Source organism: Sminthopsis crassicaudata, chromosome 3, assembly GCF_048593235.1.
Source record: "Sminthopsis crassicaudata isolate SCR6 chromosome 3, ASM4859323v1, whole genome shotgun sequence".
NCBI lineage: Eukaryota > Metazoa > Chordata > Mammalia > Dasyuromorphia > Dasyuridae > Sminthopsis > Sminthopsis crassicaudata.
Window position 1 is genome coordinate 447,804,124 of NC_133619.1, and position 17,596 is coordinate 447,821,719.

The 17,596-nt window shown below is 31.3% G+C and overlaps 1 protein-coding gene across 1 annotated transcript in view; it reads left to right on the plus strand.

Annotated features, from left to right (window-relative positions):
• Positions 1-17,596, plus strand: part of TTC21B (tetratricopeptide repeat domain 21B) — an 89,987-nt gene that overhangs the window by 42,101 nt on the left and 30,290 nt on the right. Inside the window, exons 16-21 of the mRNA XM_074303217.1 lie at positions 3,200-3,272; positions 6,463-6,573; positions 8,460-8,598; positions 10,031-10,137; positions 14,343-14,531; positions 15,595-15,705. Coding sequence (XP_074159318.1) covers positions 3,200-3,272; positions 6,463-6,573; positions 8,460-8,598; positions 10,031-10,137; positions 14,343-14,531; positions 15,595-15,705 — 730 coding nt within the window. The remainder of the gene's footprint in view (positions 1-3,199; positions 3,273-6,462; positions 6,574-8,459; positions 8,599-10,030; positions 10,138-14,342; positions 14,532-15,594; positions 15,706-17,596) is intronic.

The following is a 17,596-nucleotide window of genomic DNA, read 5'->3' on the forward strand; positions in this document are numbered from 1 at the left end:
ATGTAAGTATCTATAGTATAACTGTAGAGGAAGAACACGGCAAGATTTAAGAAAGCCTTCATATGAAATACAGAATTTTAACTGCATCTTGAAGGAAAAGAGGATTTCTTTGGGGCAAAGATGAAGAAGGACTGCATTTCAGGCCTGGGAGATTAACTTCACAAAACCACAGAAATAGGAGATGGCATGCTGCATGTGAAGAACAAAGAGTATGCCAGTTTGGCCAAGCCATGCAGTGTGGGATAGGGATTAATATATAATGAAAATAAAAGAGAAAGGTTGGGGCAAAATAGCAAAAAAAGTATTAGAGTAATTTGTAATAATAGTCAACATTTATTTAGTGCCTTATAAGTTTATAAAATGCTTAACATTTATTATCCCATTTGTTCTGCACAAAAACCCTATGGAATGAACACTACAGGGAGTATCCAAGGAAGAGATGAGGGATTGAGACTCAGAAAGGTTATAACTTTCTCATGGTAACATTCCTAGTAAACATCAGAGTCGTGGTTCACACTCACTTCTGCATGTCATACAATGTATAGTTTAGCTGTATGGAGGATGCATTCACTGTATTATGTATAGAAAATTATTACCTTGTAGTCCACATAAATGTTTATAGATCAACATACTACTGGATTATGGTAGCTATTGAAATTCTTTGAAGATTCTGACTTGGAAAATGCCATTGAATAGTTTTGCAAGTTGCACCCAGATAAGTAAAAGCATCCATATAAATTTTCTATATGAAATGTTCTCACTAAAGGTTATAAAGTGTCCCTTCACTCATTATTAATTAAAAAGGTTAAAAAATATATCATAAGCAAGTTGCAAGTTCAGGTGAATTAGCTTTGTATATTTATAGGTTAGAAGCTATTTTTGGGAGTGTTGGGGGGATGAGAGCTATCTTTAAATAGTTGAAGGGCTATCATTTGAAAGGAAAGTTAAAGGAAAAATCATAGGATTTAGAGTTGGAAGACACAGTCTAAATCAAAAAGTACTTGGATCTTCTTGTCAACCAAAGAGAAATGGCAGCTGTGGACAATGCCAGTTGAGAATATAAATAAATTTACAAATTCTTGTAGAAGAGGATAGTTGAAGATTGAGTGATATTGCTTTTCAAAACAGCTAGAAGAAATGGAGAAAACAAGTTTGCAGAAAGGTTGGCAGTCTGCTGACTTAAGTCATATTGTGCAAAGATAAATCAGTTGACAAGCATTAAGTGATTACTAGGTAAAGTCATATTGTCCAAAGATAAATCAGTTGACAAGCATTAAGTGATTACTAGGTAAAGTCATATTGTCCAAAGATAAATCAGTTGACAAGCGTGATTACTAAGTATTATGCACTATGTGCTAAACATAAAAAATACACACAAAAAATAATTAAGACAATAGTTATTTCCAAGGAGCTCATGTTGTATCAGTGGAAGTGAAAGGATGACAAACAAGGAAAAATAAGATTTTTATTTTTTTAACCTTACATTAAAATTATTAATTAAATTAAACTTAAAGATTAAATTTATTCATTCAACAAGCAGTTCGGTTTCTATAATATTTTGAACACTGAAAATATAAAGACAAAAAATGTAAAAAGAATTTTTCATATAAAAGTGAAGTGACTTCCATAGTTTAAAAAAAATAATAAACATCAAATCTCAGGCCATCTGATTTTTTAATTCTAGTGTTCTTTTTATTCTAGCACAGGAGGGCTTTTAAAACAACATTTTACTTTACCAAATTTAATGCTTTTTGATAGTAAAAACAAATGGGAAAATAGTATCTTGTATTCTTAATACCTTTTTTTTTATTTCTCATTTAGCTTCCAAGCAACATTTGATAAGAGATCCACTTGGTTTTGGTTAAAAAAAAAAATTGATACCATTTGTGTATGGTTGGTTAGTGCTTTAATAACAATACAACAATGTCCAATGTCTTAATTTTCAAAAAATGGGAAATCTAATTAGTATCATTTAACTAATAGCTAATCATGCCTTACATGCATGCAAAAACCTATTTATAAATCAGTTATCTACTAGTCAAGAGGAGAATATGACATTGTTGCAGGGAATACAGTATTTTTCATAAGTTAAATAAACAAACCTGTAAAACCACATTTTCAGTAGTAAAATACAAAATCTAGAAATTGCCAGGCAATGTTAGCAGATTCTTAACTTTTAAGAATATTAAACTTAGGAGGCAGCTAGGTGGCGGTGATAGAAAACCAGCCCTGAATTCAGGAAGACCCAAGTTCAAATCTGGTCTCAGACACTTAACACTTTCTAGCTTGTTTATACATAACTGTTTACATGCAGTTTCTCTTATTCTCTGAGCACCTCCAAAGCAAAGATTTTCTTTTGCCTTTCTTTGCATGCTTAGGACCTGGTACTTAGTAGGTACTTAATAAATGGTTTGTTTTGGGCTGGCAATCAACTGGCAAACTAAGCACCAGAATTTGTATGCTTTATCATCTACTACTGTCTCCAAAACATCATAGTTTAAATTCTTAACATAGAATAATACTTTATACCTATGAATAAATTGTAAATATGAAACAAGATTGGATATTAGTGTTAATTTGCAGTCCTTTCTCTTAGCTGTGCAGAATAATATTTTGAATACTCTTGACTCATCAAAAGACATCAAGAATAGTGAAGAAAAAAAAATTTGAGAGAAAATCACTGGGAAAGCTACTTTTATTCTTAATTCACTAATTATGCACAAAAGTAGTCATGCTATAGCATTGAGGAAGTCAGATTCTTTGTATATCTATGAAAGATGAATAAACCAAACATAAAAGGATATTATGATTTTTTTTCCTCTAAGAAAACAAATTCTAAGGTCTTTACATTTATATATAGCTATATGCTGTCTACATGTCTTAGACATGAATATATTCAATAAAACAAAATTAATTCATTTTAACAGAAGTTGCCCAATTTCCTGAGTTTGAATAAATATTTTATTATTATATTTTAGTATTTTCATTATTTAAGAAAGATGTTATATTTATGATAAACTTTGACCATGATCTTTGTAACTTTTATACTACAAATATAGTTCAATATAAAGCATATAGTAAGTACAATTAATAGTAGTTTATGTAAATCATATACCTAAAAAGATTTGGAAAACAAGTTTTAGATTTAGAGGGATATTTGTAAATACATATTAGAAATAATTAAAAATTTTTCTTCCAGAGACCTTGTAGAAAAACTCCCCAGTCCTCATACTTTTCTTCTACTTGGTGATGCATACATGAACATACAAGAGGTAAGAACTTGCAGTACTTCTGACTTTAATTGAATTTTCTTAAGGACTAGCACAAGATAGTTAAGATAAAGTGGAATTATTAGACAATCTAATTTGTTAAATGTTAACAAATTAAGTTTTAAGATGATAAGTATTGAGATGACATACCATAAATATGAAACTGACTTGTAGGGCAGTCATCATTGAATCAGATACCTGTGTAAAATAACCTCCCCTTGTTAGAGCGCAGATTAAAACTAGTGCAAAGGTAGAAGGAAGAATAAAAATAAGAAAAAGATGTCATAATTTTAAAATTAATATTTTCCTATTTTAAACTATAAACCAGTTTAGATAAAGCTCAGTAAGAGGTCCAATAAGTTAAGCAAATGCTGGTTTTGAGGATGAAAATAGAAGACAACAAAGTTAAGCAATTTTGCAGTCATTTTTGTAACAGACTTTTTAAGTAATCAACAGTATAGCCACTACACTTGGATACTAATAAATAGTTCCAAATGTGATTTCTGGGGCTATAGAAATGGCACTAAAGAGAATAGATTTGAAAAACACTTACATTAACCTAATTATCTATAGAAGGTGTTGGGAGAAGAATTCACAAGGTATATTAAAAGAATATACCAAAGGAGCCAAGCTAATATAATAAAAATGACAATTCTGCCTAAATTGGTCTACTTGTTCAGGCCACATCAATCAAACTACCAAAAACTTATTTTATAGAACTATAAGAAATAATAACAAAATTCATCTAGAAGAAAAAAAAAGGTCAAGAATATCAAGGGAATTAATGAAAAAATAAAAAGGATGGTGGCTTAGCAGGACCAAACTAAAGCAGCTGTCATCAAAACATTTGGTACTGGCTAAGAAATAAGAATGGTGGATCAATGAAAGAGATTAGATACATACTACACAATAATCAAAGTCTATAATAATCTAACATTTGATAAACCCCCAAACTCCAGCTTCTTAAATAAAAACTTAATATTTGACAAAAATTGCTGGGAAAACTGGAAAATAATATGTCAGAAACTCAGCATAGACCTACGTCTCCCACCCTATATCAAAATAAGGTCAAAATGGGTACATCTTTTGAGCATAAAGAATTATACCATAAGCAAATTAGGAGAAAAAGGGAAATTTTACCTATCAGATCTTTGGAGACAAATGACACAAGCAGAACCAGGAATACATTGTATACAATAATGACAAGAATGTTGGATAATCAACTATGAAATGGTTCTTCTCACTGTTTCAGTGATCCAAAGAAATACCAGTAGACTTTGGACAGAAAATGCTATCTGCATCCAAAAAAAGAACTATGGAGATTGAATGCAAATCAACACATGCTGTGTTCTTCTTTGTCTTTTTTTTCTCCCACATGATTTTTCCTTTTTGCTTTGACCTTTCTCTCCCAAATGATTCATTAAGCAATGTGTATTAAAAATAAATAATTTTTTAAAAATATATACCAAAGGAGTAAGGAAAAAAAACCTCTCATTCTTTGTTAATTTTATTCCATTTAGTGCCTATCATATACCAAGTATAAGGGATAACAAGACAAAAATGAAATAGTCTCTGTCCTTAAGAAGCTTAAGGGTTTTTATTGAGACATATGCATATATTTACAAAATATAAATAAAATAAATATAAGGTAGTTTGGAGGCCTAAGGCACTAGCAGCTATGTAGAGAATCTGGAAAGGCTTCATGTTTGGAAAAAAAAAAAAAAAAAAACAGCTGGAGCCAATATTCAGCATGATTTCCTCCCCACTCAAAACAAAAGAACTTACCAACTAACAGTCTACTACTGTCTATAGAAAATATTTATTGAAATCTTCTGCACACAAGAATGAGGACCTCCTCAGTGAGACTTTCACAATCAATAATCAGAATCTTTTTTTGGGGAAACCAAACCCTTTATATATGTTATCTCATTTGATCTTTACAACAACCCTGTACTATAGGTGCTTTTATCATCCCTAATATATAGATGATGAAATTGAGGCTAAAAGATAACAAGCAAATTGCCCAGGTTACATAGCTAGGGAATATATGAGGTAGAATTTGAAGGTCTTCTTGAATTTAAATCCATCTGCATAATTCTAGCATTACTATATGGCTACAGGTCATGGAATACTACAATCTTCAAAAAGTAAAAATAAATATCACTAATAGAGATGAGTGAGAAGGCTAAAACAAACTAACAAAAAATTATGATAATTTTTATCTGAATAAACTGAAGTAAAATGTCATAGGTGATAGATAATTGAACAAGATGATTATTCACATGTCATGTAACCAGTGCAAGTAATAACTAGTAAATTGCTGGTATGTTTAGCCAGTATCCTCATTGTATGAAGGAAAAAACAGGGAATAAGGCCTCTAACCTTTGTAGAGTGAGTCAGTCATGAATTTAGCTGAGAGAATCAATGTGAATTGTATAGGATGTAGGATCATGGGTAATTATGCTCAGCATCATTCAAGAAGCAGTTCCATATTAATGATAAAATTTTGATATTGTTACAAATGTCAGATAATTACAAAAGGAAAATTGTAGTATAAGAAATAGATGACCAGCACTTATTTAAGAGCCAGGTGTGCAGATTTTATTTTTTATTGAAAATGAAAAAGACTACCAAAAGCATAATAAACAGCCCTTTTGATTAGGCATAATAATAGGGCAGTCAGGTGCCATGGGTAGTAGGTAAAGTGCCTTTCATTATTAAGCTTCAGGCTTTACTGTGATCTGACTAATTGATTAGGAAGAGTGCAACTGGGGGCAACTAGGTGGCGCAGTGGATAGAGCACCAGCCCTGAATTCAGGAGGACCGGATTTCAAATCTGGTCTCAGACACTTAATATTTTCTAGCTGTGTGACCACTTAACCCCAACCTCAGAAAAAGGGGAAAAAAAGAAAAAAAAAGGAAGAATGCAACTATCACTTGTGACCCATTTCAATATGAGTTTGGTTTTTATTAATGAGTCACATGCAGATACCCCTGATAATGGTGACGGATCCCTTTTAAGTCTTGAAAGTTGGCCTGTCAGACAACTATAGCTTCTTGGTATTGCTACACATATAATTAGCTTTACAGAGTAATCCAAATTAATAAGCTAATGAGGAAAACGTGAGACTTGTTTTAATTTGCCTGACCTAGTTAATTACTTTTTATCTCTTTTTATTTCTAACAACTCTAGCCTGAAGAAGCCATAGAAGCATATGAGCAAGCTCTCAAGCAGAACCCAAAAGATGGTATTCTGGCAAGTAAGATTGGGAAAGCCCTGGTTAAGACGCATAACTATTCCAAGGTACTTACATATTATGTAGTGGGTTATAAACCCACAGGACCCGATTTTCCAAGCCGTGTGTCATAGAATAGCCCTTCAAAAAATTGCATGCACACACCTGATATATGAAAAATTGAATTTGCATTCACAAACTGGAATTTCTATTTGATAGCAAATTCTAGTCATCTCACTTCTTGCTGAAAAATCTTAAATGGCTTTCTACTGCTTTCTAAATCAAAGCTTCTTAAACTGAGGAGCAACTCCACGTGAATGTGGGAATCATAAAATTCTAATTTATTAACAGTAAACGTTTGATTTGTATGCCTGTTTTATATACCCATATGCTTAGAGTTTCTGGTCAAAAAGAAGTTGAAAAGGGAAAAAATTTAAGAATATCTGCGCTAAATAATGGTTAGACTGCTTTACCTTTCATTGAAATATCTCCATCCTTCTCTTTTCTCGCTATTTCATATTTCTTTTCTTGTATTATGTGCCAACTGGACTATACTCTGCCACCTACCTCCATTTGTGTCCTGTGTCTTCTCACCTTTGTCATTCTATTCCATATGCATGAAGTATCTTTTCTCATATTTTTCACCTACAAAATTGCTCACCATCCTCCAATATTGAGCTTCTTAAGAACTGGAACTATCTTTTGTTTTTCTGTGAATCCCCAAAGCTTAACACATAGTAAGCACTTAATACTGACTAACTGATTAAAGTTAAAGTCAGATGTCACTTTCTCTGGGAAGTCTGACAAAATTTGCTTGCTTTTGGTAAAAACATTTTCCCTAACACTTTCACTTTAAAAGAATTTTATAATGCATTTATTATTCTATAATGACCTGTGTAAGTTATTCCATGCTTAGATGGTAAGATCCTTAGTGTCAGGAGAATATCTTAATTAAACTGTGTTTTCCACAATGTTTGGGAAGGTGCTCTATGTGCACAATCACAGACTAGCTGACTGACCTGAAATGCTCTGTCATTATATTCAGAATTTTTTGAATACATAGAAATTTTTCTGTTTCTGCAATAGATTTTTGCTCCCTAAGTACTAAATCAACTAAGACCTAGACTATAATGTTTAAAGTTACATTACAGTTGTTACTCATATATGATAAATATGAATGTTTTTTATCCTCCTGCTTTCTTTTGATTCTTTGGAAATAAATATTTTGACTTGGTTTTTGGCTATAAATTTACAATCTATAGTCTTGGAAAATTTCTTCAGGACTCATAATGAGATGATTAGGCTTTTGTAATTTTATTATGCATCTAGTGTTGTAGCACAATGGGGTTAACTAGTATATGAAGTTGAATCCATAACTTTAATTTGAATTTTGTCTTAAGTAAATGAAATGTGTTCACACAAAGGATGTTAGGGGTGATAGGATAATCTGTAGTCCCTGCTATTCAAAGAGATGAAGGCAAGTATTTCTCTTGAGTTTAGGATTTCTGAGCTGCAGTTGTTGTCTAGATTGAGTCTGGAATAAATGTGGTGAACTCTAGTGACAGTAGGCAGCATGCTGCCTAGGGAGATTCAAACTGTTCTAGGTTAGAAAAATGGAGCAAATTAAAGCTTCCATCCTGAACAGTATTGGGATTGGGCTCACGAGTAGTAGCTGTACCTATAGATCTAGTCTCAAAAGAAAAAAAAGTAAAATGTCAGCTTGATATCATGATTACATTTGAAATTTTAAACCCTTTCTCCAAAATATATAATTCACAAGATTTAAGCTATTTCAGGAAATGTGTCTATGAATAAGATTATCTTCTTGTTAGTTATGCCTGTTTGTTATTTTTAATGTATTTATTGTTTGTGATATATGGAAAGTAACTATTGTTGAATGCTTTTTAAATTGCTTTTCCCCCTTAAAAAGAGGTTTTTTTTTTTGTTTGTTTAGGCAATCACTTATTATGAAGCTGCATTGAAAAGTGGTCAACAGAATTTTCTTTGTTATGATCTGGCTGAGCTTTTACTGAAACTGAAACATTATGAAAAAGCAGAGAAAGTTCTTCAACATGCTTTAGCCCATGAACCTGGTATGAATGACTTATTAATTTAAAATAACACACATCATAGTTATTTAATTTAGTTTTTTTATATTTTTGCTTTAACACAAATCCATATGCTGAGTGTATACTGTTAGTTCTTTAATATTCGAGTGTATAACTCTGTACTAAAATATCATATTTGAAAAATCCAAAACAAATTCATGAGAAGATAATTATATGATAGAATGATTTGTTCTTCTCTAGAAAACTTCTCTCAGAAATGGCTAGAACCTTGAGTATATTTAAAATAAAATTCAGTTTACAAAACTTAAATTTATATTTTTAAAAAACACACCTGCTGCCAATGTCTCATAATTTTGAAGTGATGCTGAAGGTATGAAATGTTAAATTAATTTTCACTCAAGTGTTTTTTCCTTTATTTGTTTTTAAGCATTCTAATGTTAAATACTGGAAATATTTTTGAATTGGATAATTGTGAGAAGCAATGTTTGGCTGCAATAATATAGATAGCTTTTCTTCACATAATATTCAAGCCATAGCCTTTTTTTCCCACTTTCAACCATAACAGTAGTTATGAAAATTATAAATTAGATTGTTATACTTTAAATAAAGTGTATTTTTACTTCTTTTCTTATGGGTAATATTTGGGCATTTTATTGCTTTTTTTGTTTAAACAGTAATCAAATCTCTTACAAATATTGAAAAATAATTTATTAAAGCATTTACAATGTGCTAAGCATTGGGAATACAAACAGGAAAGTGAAACTGCCCCAGACTTTAAGGAACTCAACACTCTAATTGAAGAGATAATATATAAAAGAGTTGATGGAAATAGTTGATGGAAAAGCCAGTAGTCCTTAAGGTGCTGGCAGGATGCTATGACAGTATATGACAGGATAGTTGATAAGAATTAGTGATTCTTTGCTCTTCCAAAAGGTGTGAGTAGTTATTGGAAACTACTAAGTTGCTTGGAGGAAATCTGCCCAACACAGACTTTGGGGCCTGAAGGTATTGAAATGAAAGAAATCCTAATTTTTTTTCTTCTACTGTGGTAGGGATGGGAGGAGAGAGGCAAAGGTATTGAGTAGAATCTAGCCCAGAGAACTGATGGGAGGAATACAATGGCAAGAAAGATAAGGATTGTTCTGATCGAAGCAGGAGAAAAGGTTGAAAAAGGGAGAAAGATGAAAAAAGATCAGGTGTAACTTAAAGTTTTTCATTTATATTTATAGAATTTTTGTTCTTAATGTTATCAGTTGCATTCAGTTGTCATCTAAAGTTTGTCCCCTTGATTCTATGCAGACTTTTATCTAAACTATGGTTGGGCATTTTGTACTTATCATTCCATACTTTGAAAATTAATCATTTCTCAAAAAAGAAATTGAAAATTTTTAAATGCTTTTTATTTTTATTTAACTAAAACATTTTTTCTTTTTTTCCACATTTAATTTTTTGATAGTAAATGAACTTTCTACTCTAATAGAAGATGGACGTTATCAAGTTCTTCTAGCAAAAGTTTACAGCAAAATGGAAAAGCCTGATGAAGCAATCATTGCATTGCAACAGGTAATGATGGAGGAAATATACTACATGTATAAATGTGGGGAAACAATATAATCATCCCCTATATCACTGCCAACAATTGGTGGGCCTGAATGTTTTCAATAAAAAGAAAATTCAGAAAACATAACATCTATATGAAATAATAGTCATTTTGGCTTTAATATTTTGAATAAATGTTTTGAAACAAGCAGTGGTGGAAAAGAACCCTGGATTTCAAGTCAAGAAGTATGAGTTCTAGTCTCATATCTACCACTGACTAGCTATTTGACCTCAGACGAGTAAGCCAGCCTCTTAAGGCCTCAATTTCTTAGTCTATTAAAAGAGACAGAAAGCACCAAGGCATGATAGAGACTAACTTTACTAACTTTAACATTATGTAGGCATCTTACTTTTAATTTTGAATAACTAAAAATGATAACTAAAAGTTCTTGAGATATTGCTTAAATAACTGTTGGGCCTTTTTTATATTCTGTGCCTCAGTGTAGTAGTTACTGCATATGATAAACTTTAAAGAAAAAAAATAATGATTAGACATAACAAATGTAAGCTAATTATAATAAGTTATAGTTCTATACATAGATAATTACTAATCAGGCAATGCTTTGCTCATATAAAATGGAATGTATACGGTTTTGTCTTTGTCACCTAAAAGTCAATTTTCTTTTTGCCACTTTACCATTTTTAGGAAATATGAATGATCTTATTTCATTTGCTCTATATTTCAGTATAGTCAGATATCAAAATTTTTTGATAGAATTCATAGCTAACTGGAAAGGATAATAGTCTGATTTTTCTTGTTGAATAAAATTGAATTTTCTAAAGAAAAAAACAGCAAATGTTAGAATATTGTGGAAATAGTTTAAACAGTCACCAAACAATTAAATAACTAGATTAAACTTTCTATTAAAATTATCACTTTAGTTTTGAAATAATGTGCACTACAATTCAACAACTATTTATTGAATATGTGCTAAAATTTCCTAGATACCATGCTTAATAATTGAGAGTGAAGGAATGATGGTCAATAACTCCAAGGAGCTTACAGCTCACCAGAGAGAAAAAAGACTACATATACACAAAAAAAAAAAAAAATACAAAATTGATTTTAGAATTGCACCAGGTAGAAGATGCTTCAAGAATTCAAAATAATACTATCCCAGAGAAGCAAGAAAGAAACTAAAAAATAACTTCAATAAAATTATAGTATATTAAAAAATCAGCAACATTTCTACATATAAATGACAAAAATCCAGAAATATATAATAGAAAAAGAATCCTATTCAAAAATAATAGCAAAATCCATTAAATATTTGAGTTATTTTACCAAAACACATATATAAATACAATTATGAAATAATCTTTAAAGAAATGAAGAATGATTTCCACAATTGGAGGGATATTTCTCTCTCATATTTGGGCTATATCAATTTTAATTTAAAAAATGACTATTCCACCTAACCTAATTTACAGATTTATTACTATATCAATGAAACTATCAAGGGAAGAATTTGTTGAACTAGATAAAAGTGACAAAAAGATTCATTTGTTCAAACTACAATCTCGAGGAAATAATTTTTAAAGTAGAAATTAAAGGGGATTAATTCTTGCAGACATCAACATTTCATTATTATGAAACAATATTAGTCATCAAAATTTTTGCTATTGATTAAAAATAGAACAACTGTAACAACAACAAAATAGAATACTTGATCAGTAAAACATTAAAGTAAGAATTGGGTAAAATTGAACTTAGTGTTGTATAAACTTGGAAACATAAATTACTTGGAAAAAACTCTTTGACAAGAACTGCTGAGAAGACTGCAAAACATTGTAGTAGAAATTAATGTTTAGACTGACATTTCATACCATATGCTACAATAAACTGAAAATGGATATATGACTTGAATAATGTATTAAAAGTCACACTATTAAAAATAAAATAGATGTGAATCAAGACTTTTAGAAGTATGATAAAATGGAAGAGTAGATATTTTCTCTGATCCCTCAGCCTCTCAAAACAGAAAATTTGCACCAAAGATAAAGAAAGTTCAGTTGTCTTCATTATTTAGAATACCTGGAACCCAAAAGGATATTTAACAAATGAACTGATTTCTACATTTTGTTCACTTATCACACACTTCACTCCATCTATCCTGAGCCTGACCTAGCCCAAAACCCTGGTCTCTTTCTTTCCAGTCCCATGGAGATCTCAGCTCAAGGCTGTGGAAAAGTGGTTTGGCCATGACAAATAACCAACATGCCTATGTCACACTCCAAACTTAGGAAAGTCACTGGGGCCATACAGTAGCACTGTGACAGGCAGCATTGTGTACTGCAAAACTGTCTGCAGGAGAGCCAGAAACCAAGTGAAAAGGGAAGGCTTATGTCTGGGCTTAAAATAGAACTAACTGCCACATCCCACTCTCCCCTCTTTCCAGAGCCTCAGAGACCCATACAGAACCAGCATGGCAGCTCTCTGAATTGTTAGTAGCTGACTAGAATACTAAAGAATGGAAGGAATAGGGCAGTATACAGGAACAAGACACAGTATATATGGTCTATGCAACATTCCACTAAGACTGAGAGAAAGTACTTAACACCTATGATAGCCAGTTCTATCCATATAAAAGATACCTGGGGCAGAGACCAAGGCTGATATCCTGAGAATTATTTAGCACAAAGAATTGCTTAGCAAAAAAGGAAGCTGAAAAACTCTGAAATTCAGAAAAAGAGAGAGAGAGAGATTCAAAAAGTATATTGGGGGGAGGATAGAGGAAGAGCTTTGAAAGTACAGAAGATCTCAGAAAGAGAAAAACTTGACCTTGAACATAAACAGAAAAATCACCAGGAAAATTATTTACAGCAGAAAGAAATATAACTTTCAGATCTAGTTCAGTCATCTGTGAATTAATGCATCAAAATAAAAATAAAAAATGATGCAACACATAATAAAACAGGAGGCCCTATGGAATGTAATGAAAACATGCAACTATAACATGCTGTTTCTGAGTGGTTAAAAATGAAGTGAGAATTAAAGAACAAATTATGCCCTATATAGCAAAAATTAATGGAATAAGAATATTAGATAGGGAATATGGACTAGAAAAACTGGAATCTGCAGTGGCAAATCTTAAAGAAACAAAATAAAAGAAACAGCAATAAACTGGAAATGCAAATATGCAGAAATTAAGAATAATATAGAAGAAGAGAAACAAAAAATAACATTAAAAGGAAATATGCTTACTTTGCAAGCAAAACATGCTAATCTTGAAGACAGGGTACATGGAGACAATCTTATCATGTCTTTAAAACAAAATACTATTTCTTATATGGGATGGCTTTGGAAAGGATAGTGGAAGAAATATTTGGTATAACTATGATGATGTAAGAAACAAACTTTTTTTTTAAAGAGAACTAAATAAAGGATTTTTCATATATATGCCTAGGTCAAAAGTAGTGGATCAAATAGGGAGAATCAAGACTATTAAAAATTATAAAATATTTTTGCTTACACAAAATAAAAAATTTTCACTGACATAGTGAATTATCTAGTGTAAGAAGGGAAGCTGTCATTTAAGAAAGTATTAAATCTCTTATTCAGTTCTGATTTTAAAAACATATAGAGAATTAGCACAAATATTTAAGACTGAATCATTCCCTGATTGATAAATGGTCAAAGGATATGAACAAATAGTTCTTAAAAGATTTGGAAATTATTAACAGCCATATGAAAAATTCGCTAATAAGAAAAATTCAAATAAAAATAATTGTAAAGTTTTCACCTTAGACCCAACAGAGGGACAAGATAGCAAAAAGTTGGAAAATTATTTTATTGGAAGGGTGTTGAAAAATACAAACTATTGGGAAAATCAATTAAGATAATATGAATGCCATGATTTGCAAACTTTTAAGTGATATATAAATGTTCTTATTTAATAGTGCTGCTGTTATAGTTCATGTCATTCAAAAATGGACTTTTTCATTTTATGCACTTGAAAAGAAAATACTGGTTGTCTCACTTGCAAAAATTTTCACAGAACATAAATGAATTATGAATGCAAAATAAGAAATTGTAAAGGCATTTTGTTTGCAAACAAACTACTGGACAAATAATGTGGGAAATGAAATGTTTATGTCATAGTTACTTAGAACGTACTCTTTTCTTCTCTTTTCCATTTCCTCATGGCATTATCTTTTATTGCTTTCAGGCTCGAGAATTACAAGCCCGAGTACTAAAACGTGTTCAAATGGAGCAGCCAGATGCAGTTCTCACACAGACACAGTTTGCAGCTGAAATCTGTATTGAGATTGCAAAACATTCTGCTATTCAGCGAGACTATGAGAAATCAATTAAATTTTACAAAGAGGCCCTTGTTCACTGTGAAACAGATAGCAAGGTCAATCCTTATAAATTTTCTATAGTACCTTTGATACCAAATATCATCAAGTTTCTCTGAATATCTTGTTTATAAAATATGAGAAGAAATCTAACACAAATTACATTTTAAAAGAAAATTAAAGAAATGTTGTTAGAAAACAAATTCAGAATAAAAACAAAGATATTGGTAATCATAAATTGGAAATGTTTAAAAAATGAAATTATTAGGATGAAAATTCCATGTGTATAAGTGTAAAAGTTTATCTCTTAAGTCATTGTTTTCAAATGTTCATCATGTGATTCAGCAATCAGTTTTAGGCCATTTAAGATTAGATGTATAAGTTTTGTATTTAGGGTATGATTAGTGAAATTGGGGTAGAAAAGTATTGGGCAGACATATCTAAAATAAAAATGTATGGGCAAGCTTAATTCCTATACCTGCTTCTGCTAGCTGAAATTTGAGTATTCTTAGATCTATTTAGTAGATTATTAAACTTAGCAATCATACTGTGCTACGTAGATAATGTTTCTTGACTAAAAGAATAGAAAGTTAAAGCTTGTGTTGGAAAGTTTTGAAATTAATATATTACTTTTAGAAGGGAGAACAAAATATAAAGTATTCTTTAGCATTAATGAAATATAAAAAAGGCAAACAACTTGCTATCCTGAATAACCAAAGATTTAATATTAGTTTGTTAAGTATTGGGGAACAAAAGAAACCTTAGAAATTATCTAGTCTAACTTCTTTGTTTTACAAATAAATAAAATTGTCCAAATAAGTTGTGCATTATCCAAAGTTACAAAGTTAGAATTCTTAGAAAAAAGTAGTCTCCTCTCTAACTCTTCTGACTCCAAGTTACAAAATACTTTTTTCTGCTATTTCTCATTCCCTTTACAAAAGCTGAAATTGCTGGGGTTTTTTAAGTCTTAGAAGTATTATTAAAAACACATGGAAAGCATCTATTGTTTTTCTACTACCATCACTTTATATTTAGGAGCCAATCCTATATTTTCAATTCCAATATTTTTGGCTATATTGAAAAATTAGAAAAATTTTAATCAACTTTTTTTCTCATATATAGGCAATGTTGGAACTTGCACGTTTGTACCTGGCACTAGATGACCCTGTTGCCTGTCAGCGTCATTGTGCACTCTTGCTCAAGAATGACCAAGATAATGAAGCTGCTACCATGGTTAGTGAATTTTGCTATAAGAGACCAAACTACAACAAATATTTGTTTTTCTTTGTATCTCATGAAAAGAACTTGCTAAAATAATCATTCAGAGTAAAGTTTTGGAAATTCTTTATGCTGTGAATTAAGTTCCTACTTCAATATGTCACTGTGATGTAGATGACCATTGGTGCAAAAAAATGATTCCCAGTAATCAGAGGCTCCATCATATCTTCCATATGGTTAACGCAAAGTTCTGGCAATACATTAAGGCTGCTTTCCAAGAAGTTATCTATTTTTGAAGAGGCCACTTAGTAACACATTCTTCAGTAATAGCAACTTATAAAACAAAGAAATATGAAAATTGGCTGTCAATCCTGTGAGATCTCCCTTCCATTTCTACAGTGATGATGGCTAAGTAGTTGTTGTTGTCCTTCCTTTTCAAAGAAGATTGTGACATCAGGGAGTTGATGCCATGGCATACAAGTGAATTGGATTTAAGTAAAGAAGGGCTGTTCAAGGTCACCTGCCTCACTTTCTTCTCCAGAGGCATCTGACTCTAGTGGGAAAATATAGATCAGGATGACTGGAGATGGCCTTGGATGCAGTAAGAGATCTTTGGCAAAGGTAGAAAATTTCTAAAAGTTACATCATTTTAGACAACCTATAAACATTAATTTAAATGTTAATACTCTTAATGTAAGGTCCTTTTTTAGTTACTAATGATTGATATGATTCAATTTCTCTAGTAGTAAATACAATCTTGACAAAAAAATAAAAGAGGAAATTTTGAAACAAAATTTGAGAATTAAAATTCAATTCAACCCATACTTGATTTAAGAAAAAAAAGTCTTCTACAACAGTGGTGTCAGATTGAGAGAAATAGGATCCATTAAAGTATAGAAAAGGATCTCTATAGGATACATAATGAAAAGCACATAGAGACATTATCTGTATTCTATTGGACTTTTTTTGTTGTGGTTAAATATTTCCCAGTTACATTTTAACTTGATTCAGGCTGCACTCAGGAATGTCATAGCACTCCTGTTTGACAAATCAATTCTAAAACATAACAAACAAGTGCTCATTCAGTCTTTGCTTGAAGACTCCAGTGAAAAACAGACATCTCTCCTAAGTCAGCCTATTCCACCTCTCTTATATCTCGAATTATTAAGAAGCTTTCACCTCCATCAACCCTACCTTTTCCTCTTTATTTTATTCTTAGATCTACCTTTTGGGGTCAAGCATAAACTTCTTCCAGATATAGCCTTTCAAGTGCTTGGAGAATACTAAATCCTCCTTTCTCCAGCCAAACATTTCCCTCTTTTTTGGGTTACTCTGCATATAGCATGAAGGAAAAAACGACAGAGATAAAATGTCACTACTAAAGATCACATGACTCTTACTGCTGGCTTTTGGAAATTTTGGAATGTGTTTTCTAAAATAGAGCATCCAGAACTGAATATAATACTCTAGACATTGCCTAGAAACAATGCAAAAGAATTGTTACCTCTTTGTTCCTACAAATTATACCTACTTTCATGTAAACTAATTGTTTTAGATTTCTTTCATATTATCTTGTTAATTCATATCGAATTTATCCACATTTTCATTTTCTTTTAACTGGACAACTCCTAGAGGTTTTTTAATCAACATAACTATCCTGATTGGACAATGAACTGGCTCCAGAATGGAAAAGAAAGACAGTGCTTGGGATAACATTTGGGAAATTCACACTTTTAAAGATTTCAATCCTCTCTCTGAAACAAAAGCCCATCTTTTAAATGTCAATATTTATCTGGTGCTAAGATTTGACTATGAGTCAATTTATAAGGAATGAAAATCACAGACCAATCAAAGGGCTTTGTAAAGATACATGAATAGGTATGACTGAGTCACAGTGTGTTGCTAA